Below are 21,648 nucleotides of genomic sequence, written 5' to 3'. Positions count from 1 at the left end.
CGAGCTACCATGGTGCCATGAAAGACTATACAACAAAAATCAGCCGACAAGGCATTCCAAACCATACATGAGTCGACACCTGTCTATGAGCCTCTAAAAGAACATAAGTGCTACAACATTGCCGGAACAGGGCCCCGACATACCCATAATGTCTATAACAAAAATGCATACCAAGACCACGGCAAGTCTGGAGAAAGGATCTTGCCAATAACGCTGAACCGGATAGCCTACTGTGATGGGGGAGCTGCGTCTACCCGTCTATCAGGACCTGCAGCACGACATGCAGCGTCCACAAATAAAAAGGACGTCAGTACGAATAAAGTACTGAGTATGTAAGGCAGAATAGCATAAGTAAGAACAATAATGTAAACAGTGATAGGGAATATACAACCTGTGACATCTGGGTACCTCTGAGGGCTACTGACATGAAATACATGATACATACATATATATATACGTAAACGTTTAAAACATATGCCTTTGTGGGCATCATCATCATCATATCGTACCCGGCCATAATAGGCTCGGTAAAACGTACCCGGCCATCATAGGGCTCGGTAGAATCGTACCCGGCCACGTGGAGCTCGGTAAAACCCAACTGATCAGTGGTTGCACAATAGGTGCCATACCCGGCCGACTATAGCGCGGCTCGGTAGAGTAAAATAGATACATATATATGATGCATGCTGGACTCGTTGGAATCATAATTTGAACCTTTCGGAGTGACGTAAGGTCGGTATCCTTCGTACACGTTATTAGGATTAACTCTTCATCAAGAATCTTATAAGAATCAGGAACTACCAACAACATTGATAATATAAGAATAAGAGAAGTAACATCAATATCAATCGTTTCATAAGAAGGGCAGCAATGTAAGTACTGCTAGCTTCTAAGAGTAGAGTATCTTTGGGAGCTCGTTCATTACATTATGTACAATTGGAGTCGTGCAAAAGAATGAAGGGTATTGCCTCACATACCTTGTATATACTGCCCAACCTCAAGCTATGCAAATGTCACGACTCCTTAGTCTACAATAAGAGAAATGACACTATCATTATCGTTTAAGCGTCGTAACTATTATGTATCGACCGCAACCTATTTTACGATGAAACGGACAGCACCTCCCCTATTTATATGACTTCCCACAAGTCAATACAATCACCAAACAGCCCAAACAACATCATTAATAATCATATTGAGTCTCCAAAACAGTCCACCAACTAACAACATTACTACCAAGCCTTTCGATATATATTTCACAAGTTCTAGCATCAACGACTTAGCCACAACTTGGATAATCTTAAATATATATAGAGTAAGAGGTTCATTACCTTTAAACAGAAAGAACAACTCCAATTTGACCTTAATTTTCCTCGAAATATCCCTTCAATTCTGCCACAAGAACAAGGAAGCGAAACTAGCAATTAATTCGGGTTTTTTGGCACTAGAATTACTTTAGAAGACTTGAAATCACCTAGGGTTGATATTAAAAACTTGAAGGTGTATTTACAGAACATAAAGCACTTAAAACAACCTCCCACACGAGCTGGAACAACACAAAAATCAGCAACAACAAGAAAAACAAGAAACTTACTAGCACCACGGGATTCCCGACATTTGATTTGTGTTGTTTGCCCTTTGTTTGGGTCTTGGATCATGAGAGAACCTTGAGAGAATGTTTTTAGGGTTATAAGGTCTGAATATACTGAAAAATAATGACTTAAAACGGGGTTGAGTTATCTTATATATGTCCAAATGTCTTAAACCGCCTTTGTGGGCCCCATAGAGAGCAGCTTGGCGCACTCTCGCGAAAACGCGAATATCTCTCAATTCCGAGATCGTATCGACGAACGATTTAATGCGTTGGAAACTAGACTCATAGATCTTCAATTTGATAGGTAGATCACCCCATAATTCCAAGCATATTGGGAGTAAAATGCAGTAACATTTGACCTAAAGTTTAAGTAAAATTATAAACCTAAGTTGCGACAACTTTTATCGACTTTTATTTCATAACTCGCTTGACTTCAAGACTTATGATGCGGATATTATATGATTCAAATACATTAAAACAAGACCTCTTGGGACAGTTAATCACCTCTAGTGTTATCCGAAAATACGGGTTACAACATCCTTGATTAGCTTAACTTCAAATACTTGTTAACCACTCTTATACACCCTTGTATCGTTTAAGACCAATAGGATTAACTTATTATCATCTCAAAGATAATCTCTTCTTGGATTTACGTCGACTACCTTACGGCGTGATCTATGATATGCGAATTTGGGTTGTAACATATCAGCACTCACATCTCTAACAAAGGCTAAGTACGCTAAATACCCCTTCTCAACCATCTGCCGAACCTTCAGAAAAGACACCACCTACTAGGAACATGACACATGGAACGTCTCTATTCTAACCTCGGAAACCCCGGCATAACCAATGCCATGGTCTTAGCATGACAATCAAGAATAGAATGATATGAAGATAACCAATCCATACCCAGAATCACATCAAAATCTACCATATTAAGCAACAGAAGATCAACCCTAGTCTCGTAACCCCAAATTGTGACCAAACAAGAACGATAGACATGGTCCACCATAATAGAATCTCCAACATGTGTAGACAGATAAACAGAAAAGGAGCCACCAAATCCTCCAAACCCACGAGGTTTCTTAGCATCTCTATACTCCCTTCCATGTCTGCGCATATGCTCTAACATCATAGAAATCTCTACAACCCAATGAAATGCATTCTCTGTCTCCAACTTCAAATCCATCCCAAATCTAAGGCTAAAGGCGAATCCCTCAATACATCTACAGAATCTCTCTCTCTATATGGAAACCAAGGAAGTTGTAAGACGATATAACTCTGTAAACCTCATATCATACTCAGACACAGTCATACTCCCCTAGTGCAACTACTCAAACTCGCTGCGCAACTCGTCCATGCGGGTTTGTGGAATAAACTCTCTCAAGAAAATATTGGAGAACTGGGTCCATGTAAGTGGTAGTGCCCTAGCTATCCTACTTTCCTCATAAGTTTTCCACTATCTAATTGCTGGTCCCATCAACTGAAAAGTAGTATGGTCGACCCCGCTCGACTCCACCAAACCCATGGTACGCAGAATGGGATGCGTAACGCTCCGACCAATATTTTTGAGAATTTCATTTTCACTTAGTAGTTTGAGGTCTTGAGTAGCTTCATATGATGTATTATGACTTGCGTGTATGGTCAATTTTGGTTTTCGAGTGGTTCGGGATTGATTTGAAAGAATGATTTTTAATTTAGAAGCTTTAAGTTGGAAGAATTAACCAAGTTTTGCTTTTGTGTATTTGACCTCGGATCGGAGTTTTGATGGTTGAAATAGGTTTGTATGGTGATTTTGGACTTAGGCGTATGCCCATATTCGTATTTGGATGCTTTTAGAAGGTTTTGGCTCTATTTGGCGAAAGTTGACAATTTGAAAGTTTGAAAAGTTCATAGGTTTGACCGGGAGTTGACTTCGATGTTATAGGGTTGAGATTATGATTCTAAGAATTGGAATAGGTTCGTTATGTTATTCTGAACTTGTGCACAAAATTTAAGGTGATTTTGAATTGTTTTGACGAGTTTGGCGTAAGTTTGGAATTTGAAAATTTGAAATAGTTCATTAAACTTGAATTGATGTGTGATTCGTGATTTTGATATTATTTTATGGGATTTAAGGACTCGAGTAGGTCCGTGTTATGTTTTGGGACTTGTTGGTATGTTCGGACAGGGTCCCGAGGGACTCGGGTGTGTTTAGGATTGGTTTCGGATCATTTCGGAGTTTGCATGGGCTGTTGGTTCTGGTGTGCCGCATCTGCGGAGGATTGGATGCAGATGCAAAGTCGCTCATGCGGTTGGAGGTGTGCACCTGCGAGACTTGGCAGGATTGAGGATTTGCGCTTCTATTCTTGAGGAACCATGCATGCAGAGCCGCATATGCGATGGGTGGCCCATTGAAGGATACTCGTAGATGCAAGATTTGTACCACAGAAGCAGCATTGCAGATGTGACTGTTTGACCGCAATTGCGGATTCACTGGCAGCTTGTTATATTTGATGTTTTTACTCATTTTATCATATTTTGATATTTGGAGCTCGGCATTGGGCAATTCTTGAGGCGATTTTCACCACTTGGATTGGGGAAAGTGTTCTTGACTCGGTTCTGATGATTATTCATGATTTCATCTTTGATTTTGGCATTGGATTGGTAGATTTAAAGAGAAATTGGAGGTTTTTTGGCAAAACATTTCTAAAGTGAATAATTGGGTTTTGAACATCAATTCGGAGTCTGATTTGGATGACTTGTATAGCTTGACTCGTATTCGAATGGGTTATCGAAATTTGTGAATTTTGTCAGGTTCCGCGGTGCGGGCCCGATTGAATTTTTGGTTGACTTTGAGTATTTGATTAAAGATTTGACCTTTATCGTTTGAGTTTGATTCATATGAATTTATTTGATGTTTTGAGTGGCTTTTGGCTGGATTCGAGTCGTTTGAGGTCGATTCATGCATGATGGCGCTTCTAGTTGGGTAAAAGATTGGAATTTCGGGACTTAGCTCATTTTATACTATTTTTGAAACCTAGACTCCATAGAGGCGATTTTTGGAGTGCAATTTCTTCCCAACTTCATATGTTAGTAACTTTAACTTGTTTTCATTCAGTTTTCATTCATGAATTTCATTATCAAATCTAAGATTTCATTGGGTAGAAATGGAGGTTTTGGGTAGAATTTAGGAATTTTATAAAATTGAGATTTAGACCTCAAATTGAGGTCGGATTTTGAAAAATATCACATAATTGGACTGGGGGATGAATAGGTAATCGAAATTTGGTCTTGATTTCGGATTTCGACCATGTGGGCCTGGGTTGACTTTTTGTTGACTTTTTCAATTATGTTAAAGATCGAACGTTTTTCGCACATGGGGAGTTTTTAAAGATTTTTTGACGTGTGTGAACTATAATTGACTAGATCCGGGATGTTTGGGGGCTTATTCTAAAGGGAAAGTCATGTGGGGTTGTTGATCTTGTTCCGGAAAGAGGTAAGTGTCGTGGTTAATCTTGATTTCAGGGAATTAGGACTTGATTGGTCTATTTTCTATGTGATTTATGTGTGGGGATGGCGTATATATAAGGTGACGGATGTATATGCATTGTCATAGCTTTTGAGCATACAAGGTGTATTACTTTATTTACGTCTTTAATTACGCCATGTGTTTACTTATTTCATGTTATTACTTGTTATGTGCTATACATATTTCACTTGATATGTATGTCCTTAATTGTTACATGTCTTTAATTGTTATGTTTTTTAAAGCTTTTTTCATGCTTTTAGCTATTATACGATTTTATTTATTACGTGCTCTTACATGATATTAGATAGATACTTTTACCTGTCTTATGCTTCTACTTGTATTATTGCCTTTACTTGTTTTATATTTCACTCTACTATGTTATATCAGATTGCCTTAGAGAATTATGCGTCTTAGTTTCCTTTTATGTTATGTTGTGAGATTCATCGTATTTGGTTCTTACTGATATATTGGATCCGGTTGCCTGCCGTAACAATATTATTATATATTGGATCGGGTACACACTACAATAATATTTACATATATTGGATTGGGTTGCGCGCCACAACAGTATTATTAAATATATATTGGATCGAGTTGCACGTTATAACAGTATTATTATATATTGGATCGGGTTGCATGCCGCAACAGTATTACTATATATTGGATCGGATTTCGCGCCGCAACGGTATTGATATTGATATTGATATTTGGGATCAGGATGCGCGCCATAACAGGAAGGATGTTATGTAATTGTTCTTAGTTGTTATGCTCCATGGACCGTGTTGAGTTACGAGGTTGTGATGTTATTCTGGGGCCCTCTATTATCTACTTCTTTTATTCCGTTCGTTATGTAGTTATATGTTTCTCTACACTGTTATTGTTTCTCTGCTTATTGCTTGTATAGGTTTATAATGAGTATCTTGTTATAGCCCCGTCACTACCTCGTCGAGGTTAGGCTCGATACTTACTGAGTACTGGATAAGTTGTACTCATACTCTACTTCTACACTTCTTATGCAGATTCTAGTGTTAGTCCCATCAACATTCAGAGTTAATTGCTCGGACCTATTCCAGGAGACTTGAGATAGTGCTGCTTGGCGTTTGCAGACCCTGGAGTCCCTTCCTATCTTTATCTATTATATATTGTACCAGACGGTATTGTACCTTCCATTTCAGACTTGTATTTAGTATTAATAGTGGCTCATGTACTTGTGACAGCATATTCTAGGGTCTTAGACGGTGATGGTTGTACATCTATTATGTGTTTATGCTATTTCACCCCTTTTATTATTTTAAAGTATGTTAGTTGTTAAACTGCTTTTGTTGTTGTGCTAATGTTGGCTTTCCTAGCAAGCAGATATTAGTCGTTGTCACGGTCCCGTAGTCGGGATTTTGGGTCGTGACATGCCACCGGATTTAGGAGCTCTAAGCTTGAAGATGCTAATACTCGCTAAATTTGAAAGGATTCTTCCATGCATCCACTGGATCTTCGAGATCCTTGCATGGTTGGCTAAATAAATTATCTCTAAGATCTATGGTGTGACGAAGTGAGGGAAAAAAGAGAGGTGATGAGAGACGGGAGATCATGGGGAAAGGAGGAGAGAAGAGGGAGGTCAGCGGCAAACCATCGGTAGTTGTTAAGATTCGTTGGTTAGAGGCGAGAGAAGAGAGGGGATTGGGGGGGGGGGTCCATCATGCAAATAAGAGTTAGGGTCTGTCTCTAGGGTAAAAAAGAGGGTTTGGTTTGGACGGATAAGAGCCATTAGATCTTCTTAGATTGACGGATATGATTTTTCTCGGAAATCATATAAAACAACAAATATGAGAATAATCGAGATCTGTTGGGTCCCAGTGATCCAACAACGGGGATTAAATGAGGAGAAAAGAAATAATTTAAAGAAAAATATGTGGATAAATCTTGATTGTCGGATGTCGAGATCGACAGTTCAGGTTAATTGTGTTTCTCTTGTGAGAGGCTAATGTGGCGGGTGTGTTTGTTCTGTGAGAAGAGAGGTAGATGATGTGGCGGGCATCTATTGGTAGAGAGAGGGGAGTGAGGATTGCCAAGTGGGATGGACTATCTGATTTGGACAGGGACAAGGGTGGTATTGGGCCGATATTTTGGTTTATTTTGGAAAAATTGGCATCCTATAACAACACATAACAGGAATTGGCAATTCTTTAGTCTTATATTAGGTTTGGCAAAGATAGCCCCAAATAATTGGCATTATATAGCCAAATTTTAAAAAATTACTCTCTTTTATATTCTCTCTAAAAAATAACTATACGCTTATTTTGGCTTCCCACTCTTTTTCTCTCCTGTATTTCTTCTTCTATCTCTTCTCTTTTCTCTCATAGTTTAGCAAAATTTCTTGCAAATTATGCAAAAAAAAATCAGTGGGATGAAAAGGTAAGGTTGATCTCACATCAGAGAAAATCAGAAGCAAAAACTAAGAGAGAAAAAATATATTTCAACTTTATTTTTCTTATCTCTTCTTTTTTTTGGTTGGATTTAATGTGTGGGTGTGATTGAAATTAGTTGAAAATACGTAAATGAGGCTATATACAAAATTTGAGCTAGATTAGCAAAAACTAAGAGAGAAAAAATATATTTCAACTTCGTTTTTCTTCTCTCTTACTTTTTTTTTTGTTTGGATTGAATGGGTGGGTGTGATTGAAATTGGTTGAAAATACCTAAACAAGGCTATATATAAAATTTGAGTAAGATTAGAAGTGATTTAGACTGGTTTCAGGTAAAAAATCAGACCTAAAAATCCAACTGCGACATGTGTATATCACGTTGTATATCGTGTACATCAGTGTATATCACACACAAGTTTTTAAGGACGTCTGTGCATATCACTTTGTATATCGTGTATACAACATAATTTATTTTATGGACGCCCATGTATATCACATTGTATATCGTATATATAACACATATTTTCATGGATATACACAGACACACATAATATACATGAGATATCACTGATGTACATAGAGATATACACGGGTTACAATAGGGGATACACATGTGGAGTCGTCTTGAACTTGAGTTTTCAATCTGAAATGTGTTATATAAAGAAGGAAAATAAACTTTTAATAAATTCTTTTGATATACACATTATTATTATGTTATACGCTGTGATATACAAATAATATAATTATTAATTATTGATCAAAAAAGGAATTTTTTTTATATATCATGTTTAAGCAAGTTCTAAAATATAAAAATAATAAATATAATTGCGGTAGTAAATAATATTTTGGTATAGAAAGAAAATTAATTTTTGATATACACAAAGAAGAAAAATAAACTTATGATATCTATTTTGGTATATACATGTCTGATGTACTATACACTGTGATATACAAATAATATAATTTTTTTTATTGTGATATACATTGATATAAAGGCAGCAATAACTATATATATAATTTTATATTATCGATATAGAAAGAATAATATTATTTATATACAAAGAATGAAAATAAAATTTTAATATACATGTTGATATAGACAAAGAAGAAAAAAAAAAGTTGTGATATGCATATTATTATTGTGATATATATTTATTGGCTATTTGATGCCAATATCTATAACTAAGGTTATTTTCTGCCAATTATATGGGTATGTTGTTATACCATGCCAAAACCCCTTTATTTTGGCTGAAATTTGTATCTAACATTTGGCCCTTTTGAAAAAAATTGATCTTTGCAACAATGGTCCAATTTCGAATTTAACCCCTCTTGAATCATAATTAATTGAATCCACTTTTCTAATTTTAATAATTATGATAAATTATGTTATGTTATTTTGTAATTTATAATCTACTATATGCGTATGTATCTACGGACAGACTTTATAATTCTAAAAGAATTAATAATCTAAAATATATAATTATATGAAACAATAGCCAAATAATTAATTAATTGTGATATAATGGTGATATGACTACAATTATCAAAATCCATTTTACTAACATGACAATAAGTAAATTATTCATAATTATAGCTATAAGAAATGCAATAAGTATTTTAAATAATTATTTAAAAATAGTTTAAATATACTTTGTTAAATTTTTTAAATATTCATGAAAAAATATATTGCATATAATTATTTAAATTATTATCAACTGAGAAGCATAATAAATTAATTGAGAAAACAGAGGGCCAAAATTGGTCGTCAACCGTACAAATACTCGTAATCACAGTTTAAGAGTATCAACACCTCTTGAAACCCTGATTGTGCAAGTAAAAAGCCTAAAGAAACATAATTCAATTTTCAAGTTTTAAAACAACCAAAAGCACATTACTAAACCAGAGAATCATATATATATATATATATATATATATATATATATATATATATATATATATATATAGTGAGAGATGCAACTTTGAAAAAGACATGGAAATCAAGAGATAATAGATAAGATCTCTTTGCTTCGAAAAATGAAGATGAAATTTTAAACAACACAGAAAACCCTGTTCAAATTGCTCGTACAAACCGATTATTGATCACGAAAGGCATAAAACTCTATAGAATATCCAACCAAGGGAACGCACAACTGCACGAAAAATAATGAAAGAATGAACCAATAAAATTCTTCAGAATACAGAGGAATGGGGGGAAACAGAAAAATATGAGGCATATTAGGGTTTGAGTCTTACGAAAAACCAGTTATATTTTGTGTATTCATATGTAGTAGTAGAGCAACTCTCAACTTACAAAGTAAACAAACAAGTGAGACTAAGCTGCCTCAGAAGATAAGAGCTCGAGTTCAGCCCACCAGAGGGGAGAAAGCCTTGGAACTGCAGCATCAGGCGATATATCAATTGTTTCCCTTAATTTTGCAATTGCTTCGCTTATAGTTGGTCTCCTCATTGTATTTTTTTGAAGGCATTCTTCTATTACCTCACAGATAACCATAAGCTCATTATTCTTGAAGGACTTCAGTGTTGGATCAACCAAGGAGCTCACATTCATCTTATCTTTAAGGTATTGCGCCGCCTAAACAAAACAACTGTTGTCATTCTTGCAGTGGGTACAAGTCTTAAAGAAAAAAACTTCACATAATTCCAACCAAGAAAGTGTGCACCAGGGAACACATCATAATTCATAACGATCAAGAATAAGAAAATAAGGGAAGCATATGAAAGAGAATTAGATGGAGATTTACCCAGTTCAGAAGAGATTCTTTTTCTTCTGAATAAGGTGACTTTCCAGAAATTACTTCTAGTAACAGAATCCCAAAACTATAAATATTTGTTTCACGATCAGCAAGTGGTGGCAGCTCAGAATTTTCTAAATCATCACTTGAGAACTTTGACTTGGCTATTAGTTCTGACCAGAAACCAATCTCAGTGATCTGTCAAAAGATAAAAATTCATTACATCAATATGAAATATAAAAGAAAAAGGTCTCTCAGTTGAATATGGTAGAAAAAGTTTTCTGGTGACAATCGTCTGGACATGTACACATTAGGGAAATTACTTAAACTATATATATATATATATATTCATGAAGATCGCGCAGACCTTAGCAGCATAATCGTCAGTCAAAAATATGGCATTTGAGTTCAAGTTGGAATGGGGCACTGGAGGATTCAAATCATGCATGTACTGAAGACCATATGCTGTTCCCATTATAGCTCTCATCCTTGCAGGCCAGTCAAGAGGATCGGCTTCTTTAACTGAAACAATGAAACTTGTAGTTCGCATCACTCTGAACTAAATCAACCATTATCATGAATAATTAAAACTGAACTTTGGACAGCTAAGATTTTTACCATGCAGATGCTCAGAAAGAGTTCCATTTGGAGCATACTCAAAGACCATCATCCTAGTGAAAGGTTCATCCTCCTCACAGTACCCAATAAGATTAACAAAATTTTTGTGGTTCACTCTTGAAAGTGTATCAATCTATTCAGTAGCACAAAGAGAAAACATCATATAAGTTTTACAGCTGAAAAGACAATAAGGATGTCACTATAGGAAGTGTCAGACTGCGAGATATATGCAGAGATAATTTATATTTTGATATAAACGGAAACAACAAACCTTCTTCCTGAAGGCCATTTCTGAACTTTCAGACCAATCTTTCAGAGAAGTTAGAGTAGTCGAGGCAACAGCAATCTCTACTCCACTCGATAGAGTTCCCTTGTAGATTATATATGCATCATGACTGCTAATAATATTGCTAAAATCCTCACATGCTGTTTCAAGCTCAAACCTGTTCAGCTTTGGGACCCCTGTAATTGTTTTCACACAGAGTACGATAGTCAATATCAGGATTACGCCTTCTTATGGCTGTGACTGAAGAGAAGAATGTTTGCTAGAGTTGTACTTAGGGGTGGCAAAACTAACCCAAACCCATTTGACCCCGCTCAACCCGCCCAAGTTTTAATGGGTTTGGGCTAGAACGATTTTCAAAATGGGCTGTTTTGGGGTAGCCCAAGTTAACCCATCAAAAATCATCGGTCCAAATGAACCCATGATGATGCCCCATGGAAATGCTCAATCTTAGAGTTCTACCTTGACCCATGTTCTGGAAAATATTTTCTAATTTTCCTATATTTGGTTGGTTTAAATGTTTGAAAGATATTTTCTTTATGAATTCGTTTTTCTTCAATTGGAGAAAAATATTTTCCGTATCAAGAGAAGGAAAAATATTTTCCAAAACTCTTTTTCAACCTTCTCCATCTCCAAATTGAGGAAAGAAATCATTTGGCATGAATTGACATTTATTCAAAAACATAAGATAATATTTATATATGCTTGTTTAAAAGTTGAGAATATTGAAAATATTTGGGTCAATTTGGGCGGGTTGGTTACAACCCATTGTTTAGCCCATCCTGACTCAGCCCATCTTAACCCAAGTGAACTTTGGGCAGGGTTGGGCAATGACCTATTTAATGAGTCAGCCCATCCAAATACAGGCCAAACAGCCCATTTGCCACCCCTAGTTGTACTTGACAAAGAAAATGAATAAAGAAAGACAATCACTTTTCAGAAGAAGCAAAAGTGGAGAAAATCTCCAGCATTATCTTTTCTAAAATTCAGGGCCAATAAAAACTTTAATTTACTTGTCAGATTATCCCTCTAGGCAAATGCTTCTTCTGGAAAATAAAGGAATTTGTTCCTTATTCTAAGCCCTTCTCATAGCAAAAAAAATAGGGAAAAAGGTATATATACCAAACACTAGGCTAATATATCAGTCCTCCAGTTCTTCAAAAAGGGTAAACTCCAGTACATCCCATATTTAAATTAAACAAGTAATAGGCATCCAGTGTCAGGACTGCGTCAACGAATGGTAATTGTCACGGAATATCAGGATGTGGACAGAATACTAACAGTAATTATTGTCACAAAGTTTAATTGAAGTACCTGTAACAAATGCTTTTTGCAGCTGTCCACTCAAGCCAGTCTTCCAAGGGCCTATTGTTCTTGCAGCTCTGCTTCTCCAAACTAAGAACACGAATGCAGCAGCAACGAGCAGAAAAACTCCAATAGAAACCCCAACTATATACTTCCATGTATTTCCAGATTTTCTGCCAGGCAGAACTTGTCTATTAGCTGGCTGTTTAACAGCACTATTTGACTGTCCCTTTGGAATTGGTTTGTATTGAGACTCAGGCTGCTGACGTGAGGAGGGTAAGGGTAATGGAGGTGTTCCTTGGGTACTTGGCACAGCACGAAATGACCCACTACTTCTGCTGCTTGGCACTGGCGCAACAGGACCCATAGGTTTCCCACCATTGGCAGGAAGAGCAGCAAGGTTGCTGGATTGTTCAACTAACTTACGGCGTGCAACATTCGCTTGGTTCTTTACAGTATGGATGATATGAGGCCTAGATGAACCTGCTAAAAAGAAGAGTGAAAACAATCTTTTGTGCACTCTCTCTGAAATTCCTGCTAAAGATGTGTAGTAAACTTTTTCACTCACTTGGCAGGTCGCCAGAGTACTCTGTCTGATCATCCAATGAGCCCCTTCCAAGTTCTCTGGAGAACCTTCATTAAAACAAAGATGCTTCTAGAGTGATAAAACTTGAGTAGAAACAAATGGCGATTAAAAACTATCTAGTTACTTACAGTGTTAGATAACCGAGGTAACGTATAAGTGTCCCCTTAATTGGTCTGACAAAGGAGTTTACAGTCTTTAATGGCCTCAGACTGCCATGCCAGATGCTGCCAGAAACAGCTATCAAATTATCAGAGAGAAGCATGCAACTGAAAAGATCTGATTGAGAAGTCGAGTACTAGTAGATCAAAAAATCTGACAATTTAAATAATGCTACTCCCTCTGTTTCAATTTAGATGACACATTTTCCTAATTAGTACGTTCCAAAAAGAATGACACATTTCTACAATTGAAAATAATTCAACTTTAAACTCTTCATTTTACCCTTAATGAGAAGCTTTTATAACCACACAAATGTCATGACCCCACAAAGCTTTTACCTCTTAAGCTTTTAAGACCACAAGTTTCAAAAGTCTTTTTTTTCCTTAAACTCGGTGCCAAGTCAAACTACCTCACCTAAATTGAAACGGAGGGAGTATTAGTTTTGGTTGTCAGTATTCTATGAAATAGATAAAGCTAAAACTGAGATAACTGATGAGAGAGTATCTTGTTAAATAATTTCAAATGAATTAGAGCCACTATGATAATTTCATGCTTATGGTACTCTCTTGATGGCAGGATAAATCCAAAGCACTGAGAGCAAGAATCTCCAGTTACTTAACAAAAATGCAATTTATTGCATCCTCATCCTCAACCCTAGCCCTTAGATGGGTGCAATTACCGGCAAATCACCTCCCTGCTGTTTACAAACCTTTTCTTATAACTTGATGTAAGGTCCATGTATTACTATTGAATGTCAAATTAGACAATGAATATATTGCAAGCACAGAATGCTGAGGAATCAGGATTCACCACGAAACACAGGTCATGAAGTTAAGGAATGCTCCATTTCATTGCGCTTGGCAACCGCTGCAATTCTTTAAGCCTTATTGTTGCTTGACTTAACCAGTCTCCCTGTACGATTGAAGCCACATTTCTTCATAAGTCTGAAGAATTGCGGTTTGCTGCAGCTTAAACAGATCTGACAGCTTCAGACATAGCAGTACAAGTTATTGCAAAACTAAATCCTAGCAGCACCACATCTGTGAAACGAGTAAGGACTCAGCTCCCAGGGTCTATGTCTAACCACAATGTCCCTTGGCGTCACTCATAATTAACACTATCAATTGCATCTGAAAAAATGCCATTTGCTGCTAACAGAAATCCGACATCTTCCACCATAGAAGCACAAGTCATTGTATCACGAAATTCTTGTATCACCACATATGTGAAATCACTGAGCTACCAGGCTTTATTTACATTGCCATAAACCACAGCACAAGTTGTTGCAGAATGAAATCCTTGTATCACCAAATCTGTGAGATCACCCAGCTCCCAGGCTTTATTTTCATTGCCAAAACCCACTATTTCCCTCGGTGTCATTCGTACTCAACACTATCAACTTTTCTTCACCCCAACCCCAACTCCCGCCCAGCAAAGTTTATTGCAGGAGGTATGAGCACACTCTGACAGTATCAATTCAGCCTAAAATGGCTCATACATTTCAGATATCTCTGCTTGTTGATATTTGGTTTCATAATGTAGTAAGCGCTATAACATGAATGAAAAGTTCCAAAGTAACCAAAAGAATCTTACCAGTGCCCAAATTTTCTGTTTATACAGCCTGTTCCAGCGGCAGCAGAGATGACTGTTTCATCAAATTGCAACACAGAGAGCAAATGAAGTTTCCCAATTTCCAAAGGCATGCTTCCTTCAAAGTTATTGTTGTGAATCAACCTGGGAAAATGTGTTAGACACAGTTCAAGAGCATTTTTCTAATGGTTCTGCCGCATGCATAATCACATACATAAACTTATATAGGCAGCATGTTTCTTTACATGCACAAAAACAAATTATGACTCACAAGCTTCTTAGCGATTGCAGGTCTCCTATTTCTGCTGGAATTCTCCCACCCAAATTATTATCCCTCAAATCAAGCACTTCCAGCCTTCTAAGTCGTCCAAATTCTTTTGGAATAACACCAAAAAAATGGTTTTCTGACAGGACACTGTGGCATAATCAAAGAGCAAAAAGAAAATTTGTTAAGATTCAAAAGGAAGTCATGCACAGCATATAGGAAAATATAGTATGCAAGATGATGAAAACTATGATTACTAGACATGCAAACTAATCCTCCCTTTGTCCCTTCCACCCAATTTACTCAATCTACTTACTTTTTGTCCCTCCAATTACCAACCATTATCCCATATGATATGCTTCCATCTCAAAATATTCAGACCAAGATGATGCAATATCACCTTATATTCAAATTATTTTGTTCTAAATGGAACATCTTCTCAATCAACTATTAAATTTTGCAAGTCAAAATGCAATTAATTCTACTCGGATAGCCTATTCATATATTTTCTTATATTATCCATATTATTCTTACTAGTTTACTTAAATTGTGTCAAAGAGTGTGGATGAAGTGCTTAGTGACTTAACTATGTATCTATGATTTTGACAATACCGATACCACACAAATCATTTGAAATTATCTAGTGGTGATACTAAGCATATGTTGGATTCCGATCTGGGCCGATAAAAGTTGTATAAGGTGATGAAATGGCTGTGCTCAGGGCCAGTAAAAAACTCTGTAAGCAGTTCTCCATACTAACACTATTAGCTTCAAAAAAACTACAATAGTACTTTCAGTCACTCCAAAATATTCCCTTTTTTTCTTCACCGGTAAGTGAATCTATCTCGAGTTATCTGTAGCCAAGTATCCACCAAAGGCTTTCTACCCTTATGTTGCTTTTGATTCAAAAGATTCACTAGGTAAGGTATTATGTTGAAGGTAGAAAGATTTAGTATGCAAAGGTGACAGCACAGGAGAAAATTAGGGGACCAGGAACTTGCATATAGCTCCATTGCCGTATAGTAAAGATTACCTCCGCTCAGTTTGTCCTGTTAAACTGAAGGAAAATATGTCTATGGAACTAAAAGTGGAGAAATTAGCTTTATTGCTGCTTAAGTGTAGAGAATAAAAGTGAGTCATAAGATGCTATAAATCAATAAAACAGCTACTGTTTAAGATGCACTTGGAGAATTATAAGTATGACTTTACATTCATAGTGGAGCTGCTTTTTCAATTTAGCACAAGTTTAAATGGTAAGGATTAAGGACACTGATATAGACTTTCAAGGATAAAATGATCTCAGGATAGCGTTTTGTTCTGAGACAATGCTGATTCTCTTCTTAAAAATCAACTCCGGATCCAATGGAGGGATATCTTCCAATCTTACAACTATGAACCCTCCGACACTTAAGAATCTTCACGACATTCTTTGGTGACTTCATAGAACCATTACAAACCTCATAATTTTGTGCTCAGACTCATTGCACCAGACAACCGTCCAGAGGAAGGATTACAAAATAGAAGTTGTAGCTGCCCAAAATGGCAGGGTGGATTTTGGCACCACCATTGACATCAGCACTGGAAGGTCATGGGTGCAGCTGTCAAATGTGTTACATTGATCTCACCAGTTCAGCAAACTTATAATATAAACACAAAACGGAAACTATGTTAACTAAAATGATGAGCCACTGACAGCCAACATGGTAAAGGATTATTTCAACAATGTAAGAAAATATGTACTGTTTTCAAGAAAACAATTAAACTTGAACCATGAAACTAGGGACAGCATACCTATCCCTTTATAGAAGCCGCTATCATATACAAGTATGGCATAAGTAAATAAAAGTCTATCAACATTAACCACCTTTTCAAGATGCTTGTGTCTAAATAAGCATTTAACATTTATGAGCTGGAAAAGAAAAAGCATTTTTTTATAGCTAAAAGCTTACATTGATCTTAAGTGAGTGAGATTTCCAAGCTCTGGTGCCAATGTGCCTTCCAAAGAATGTCCATGGAGATCCCTAAACAGAGAGGAAAAACAAAAATTTAACAAAATGAGATATCACGAAAGTCAAACCAAATGAGTTCAACTTTTGCATATTGTTTGTAATATTTAAAAAAAAAAAAAAAATCGACAGACCTGTTAGCAACAGAACATTAAACTTATAGAGTAAGTTAATTTTATCAAATCAAATCCACATTAATAGACTTGATTTTATGTAACAAGGGACTTACAGAATTTGCACTTTGCCTGCCAGACACTGTACACCAGACCACAAGCATGGGTCACAGTGATCAGGATTCCAGTTTGCAAGAACTCCATATGGATCAGAATCTACTTTTGATCGGAATCCCAACAACGCCAGTCCTTTGTTTTTCAAATCAACAATAGTCAGCGAAGAAGAGCAATCAAATGGACAAAAGGAACTAGAAATAGCCAACACAGAAATGCTAAACCAGTAACACTGTCCAAGCATAGAATTACCTTCAGAATTGAGCGAGCTACTTCCGTGAACATCGTAAAGAATAATCAGAAGTGTCAGATATGATAACTTAAATCCACAAGCATTCCATCTACCACCCATTGCAAGCAGAACCATGTGTAGCAGTGGTTGAGGCAGTAATAATATCTGCCACCAGCCAGGACTCTATACAAAATGCCACACAAAATCGCCAGTTTTCTTATACGCAATGACTCTCCGAGCGATGAAGATCACTCGGACAATTATACAAGTACAAGGAAAAGAAAATCAGCTATTTGCTTATGTACACAACTATATACTACAAACTATATAGCTTGAAATGAAAAAATAAAAATATCAGCCTGCTTCACACAAATGACCATATCAGGGTCTCTCATCTTCTGTGTTTCTAAATTTAGGTTATGACACTTCCGTTTTCACCAAAAACTGCACAAACCGGGGTCGATAAACTTCCAAGAATCAACTTTAGCTGAAAATACAAAGACAGAAGTAACGAAAATTAGCAATTTTATTAATTCTTGAAAAGGAGTCAAATTGCACAAAAAGTAAGAGTAATTTACAAGCCAAAACATAAAAGACTCTAAGGTCAAAAGATGATCAGAGAATAACAATATTCACAAGCAATCAAAAATCCAAAAAATAAAAAGGAAACAAAAAGAAAAGGTGTGAAATGTAAAGATATGCCAAATAAATATACCAGAAAGTAGGGACAAAAGGGCAGTCAATGAAATCTTTGTTGCTGCTTTTGTTTCAGAAGCTGAATAGAATTCAAAAATCTTCAAAACTAGAAGAATTGCACCAGAAAATGCAGGTGGTTTATGATAAAAAGAAAGATTATCTAAGGGCTCCAAAAGTCAGCAAAAGAGGAAAAAATGAGGAAATACTTGGATTGATGAATTAAAATCCCAAGATTATTTTTTTCTTGACTGCCCTTTTCAGGATGATCTCAGAAAAAAATTATCTCTTCGACCATCTTTCTGAAAGAGGGTTGAGGAAGGAAAAGAAACTCTTTCTCTCTCGAAAAGGTTTTCTGTTAAACACCACAGCTACCACCCCCTGGCCCTGGCAACAAGCTCTCTTCTTTTTTCCTCAATTTTCCCACTTTTTTCTGGGATATTTTCCATGGGCGGACTTATTTTATTTTACAATATCTTTTTTTTTCTGTATGCCTTAAAATATTTTTTTTTTTTTTTTTGTCAACAGAAAAACTGATACTTTTTCCACTTAGGAAGTGGGACCCAGTAAATCGGGTCCAACCGAATAAGCTAACAGTCGACCCGGAAAGAAAGAGTGGAGATGAGGAACCCCACACTCCGAAATACTTGGACGCGGTTTTATGGACGTTGACTGGGTCCTGCAATTACTATTTGTCCTTTGCTTGCCAACGTGCGTGCCTGCTTGTAAGTTGCCATTAGGCAACAATAATTGTTAATTGGCGAAATACCTAGACTGCCATCCGTGGCAATGTTTAATCTAAAATTCGGAAAAGATGAAGCAACTAAATTTATAATTGAGGCCTAAAAGCAACAGATTCAATCAAAAAAAAAGAAGCTAAACCGTTGTGATAAAATATAGAATAAAACGATGAATTGTAAAGAAAGAACAGAAAGATATATTATTTGATGGCCGTTCGGAGCTTGAATGTTTGGAGTCAGATTACAAAGAGCTTGTAAAATTGCTTAAGGTAAAAATAATAGTATTTCAAATGATGATAGTGATTCTAGAGATTATAGATTGTCTTTACTGATGAACTAAGTGCTAGCTTTTATAGTGGAGATGCTAGGTTGTCGTTTTCTTGAGTCATATTGTCGTTACACTCATTTATTCTGGCCATCTGAATAATCTATAACGTTGATTTTGACATGTCCATCTAAGAAGGGATACGCGCGTCTGGGATCCATTATGTCACTACCATGCACAAGGCAACCTCATTATTCTATTCATTCTACATGAATGCATATGCTAAGCACCACCAACAACAACATACTCAGTATATTCTCACAAGTGGAGTCTGACGAGGGTAGTATGTACGCAGACTTTACCCCTACCTAGTGAAGGTAGGAGGTTGTTTTCAATAGACCCTCGGCTCAGAAAGATAGGGAGGAGGAGGAGGAGGAGGAGAAAAAAGAAGAAGAAAAAGAAAGAAAGAGAGGGAGAAGAAAGGGAGGGAGAAAAGAATAAGTAGTACGTACCAAATAGTAATAACATGGAAATACGATAACTGAAACGAACCAAGCAACATGACGTAATACAAATCTGAGAAGAAGAAAGTACATGCGTGCTACTAATACTCCTCGTAAAAAAAGGAGAAACTCTCAACTACCTATCTTCTACCCTAATCCCCAACCTCCACATCCTTCTATCAAGGATCATGTCTTCAGTAAGCTGAAATCGTGACATGTCCTTCCTAATCTCCTCTCCCCAGTGCTTCTTTGGTCTGCCTCGACATCTTTTCAAACCCACCATGGCCAGCCTCTCGCACCTCCTAACACGAGTTTCAATGCTTCTCCTCAATGCATATGCTAAGCAAATATTCATAAAACAATTAGGGTGTAAATTCAAAGAAAAACCAAAGTAAAACTAATTCTGATATATTATAATAAAATAAAAATATCATGTTCAAAAAAAAAACTTTGAATGCGAAAACTATCTATCTAAACCCACATGACTATCTAGGAACCTCTAGCTATATAACTGACTAAGAGATAGCAAGAGACAATTCCCCAACTCATCAACTCATAATTTAAAACTAAGGAAATAAATGACTCAACAACGCCTTGTGGAAGTAAACAAGGCATACCAAAACAGAAAGTGTCTGAAAAGCTAGAAGGACTTGCTCTTCAACGCCTGTATTGTCTACAAAGTCTGACATAACAGAAAAAAGAGTATGCCTAATTATAGTGGCACTCAGTATGCGTCATCACCTAAACTCGAGGTGGGGCTTGGCTTTGAAAATAATATGCAATGCAATAAAATAATCTTTGAAATATCAATGCGATAATACATAGTATACTAATATTATAAAAGTAAATATTATTTTTTTCCAAGGGAGTGCTGACACTAATTAACATATCATGTTCTTGTTTACCCGAAAATCGGTACAGTTAAATTTGTTCGTGATTTATACACAAGTGAATTAATTTAATCCAAAGGATAAAGAAATAACTGATGAAATATAAAATACTTAGCCTTAGAATATAGATGAAACAGTAGAGCTAATGAGTCCGGGAACAAGGTTTCCGGGTACAACAATGATAAGAACAAAAGCGAGAGAATCAAATTGTATTAAAATGCTATATAGAATGTAACATATGTTAGCCCGAAAATTCATCCCTTTACAATGATAACTGAGCTATGTCTAGGGAAGGAGGTCCTAGGATCATGCCCTTCTTTAATGTCAATTATGAGGGCCATTGATGAAGATGTAACGTTAGACATAAATGCCAAATTCCTTGTAACGGGCCATCATCCTTAATGCTGGAAAATATTCTGTATTAAATGTTACCGGGCGCAAAGCATTTAATACTCCTTTTATGATCATTATTCCTTCTGGTGACAGGCGGAATAGCTATATTCGGTGGCCATCTCTATCTTGTGCTCCACGTGTCCTTCCTTTAAGCGGCCACGTGTCATGTCGTATGTTTTCCCTATACATATAGTCCCCCTATTTTTCGGTGACATAGCTTTGTGTTACCGGAAAATTGGTAGAAACACTCTTTTGGCGGGAATTACTATAATTCCTTTTGAAGGTCACTAACAGTTGATTAGACGCATGTCTCTCCGCATTTAATGCCCCGAACACGTGTCTTCCTATGATTTAGAACGCCTTTTGCCGATTATCGAGGTAATCATGGCCATGAGTTTAGCCGCCAAAATTTTAGTTATACGCATCATCCTTCTCTTATGTACTTCATAATCTCTCAAACTTCTAATTTGTACCTTTATTTCCCAACTTTTCTCAGATCTTCTTCGAACCAGAAAATTTCCTTCCTTCTATTCCAATGGCTTCCTCTTCAAAACGTGCTAGTTCTTCAAAGGGCAAAATCGAGGATTTCTTTCCTCCAACGGTGGGTTCCATCAT

At 36.5% G+C, this 21,648-nt stretch overlaps 1 protein-coding gene across 2 annotated transcripts; it reads right to left on the bottom strand.

The window, feature by feature from the left end:
* Positions 1-9,676: 9,676 nt before the first annotated feature.
* On the bottom strand, positions 9,677-19,221 carry LOC104102364 (protein MALE DISCOVERER 2-like). Of its 2 annotated transcripts, none has more exons than XM_033657724.2 (14): positions 18,265-19,221; positions 17,570-18,036; positions 17,320-17,452; positions 17,034-17,105; positions 15,091-15,234; positions 14,823-14,963; positions 13,199-13,294; positions 13,053-13,117; positions 12,494-12,970; positions 11,168-11,358; positions 10,897-11,029; positions 10,646-10,800; positions 10,288-10,476; positions 9,677-10,118 (listed from the first exon to the last, which is right to left on the bottom strand). In XM_033657724.2, exons 2-14 carry the CDS (start codon positions 17,682-17,684, stop codon positions 9,858-9,860), a joined length of 2,172 nt encoding a protein of 723 aa, XP_033513615.1. In that variant the 5' UTR covers positions 17,685-18,036; positions 18,265-19,221; the 3' UTR covers positions 9,677-9,857. The 2 variants fall into 2 exon arrangements, with proteins under 2 accessions (XP_033513615.1, XP_009608359.1); XM_009610064.4 differs by having other exon boundaries at positions 12,494-12,967; positions 18,265-19,209.
* Positions 19,222-21,648: the final 2,427 nt, after the last annotated feature.

Source organism: Nicotiana tomentosiformis, chromosome 2 (genome assembly GCF_000390325.3).
Source record: "Nicotiana tomentosiformis chromosome 2, ASM39032v3, whole genome shotgun sequence".
NCBI lineage: Eukaryota > Viridiplantae > Streptophyta > Magnoliopsida > Solanales > Solanaceae > Nicotiana > Nicotiana tomentosiformis.
Note: the sequence above shows the minus strand (reverse complement) of the source record. Positions and strands in the feature narration are given on the sequence as shown.

Excerpts from the sequence above, each read along its gene's own strand:
- LOC104102364 (XM_033657724.2), bottom strand. The coding sequence starts at position 17,684 with ATGGTTCTGCTTGCAATGGGTGGTAGATGGAATGCTTGTGGATTTAAG. Across the intron at positions 14,964-15,090 it reads CTGCAATCGCTAAGAAGCTT|GTTGATTCACAACAATAACT; the intron begins GTGAGTCATAAT and ends ACATTTTCCCAG. Across the intron at positions 11,030-11,167 it reads AAATGGCCTTCAGGAAGAAG|ATTGATACACTTTCAAGAGT; the intron begins GTTTGTTGTTTC and ends GCTACTGAATAG.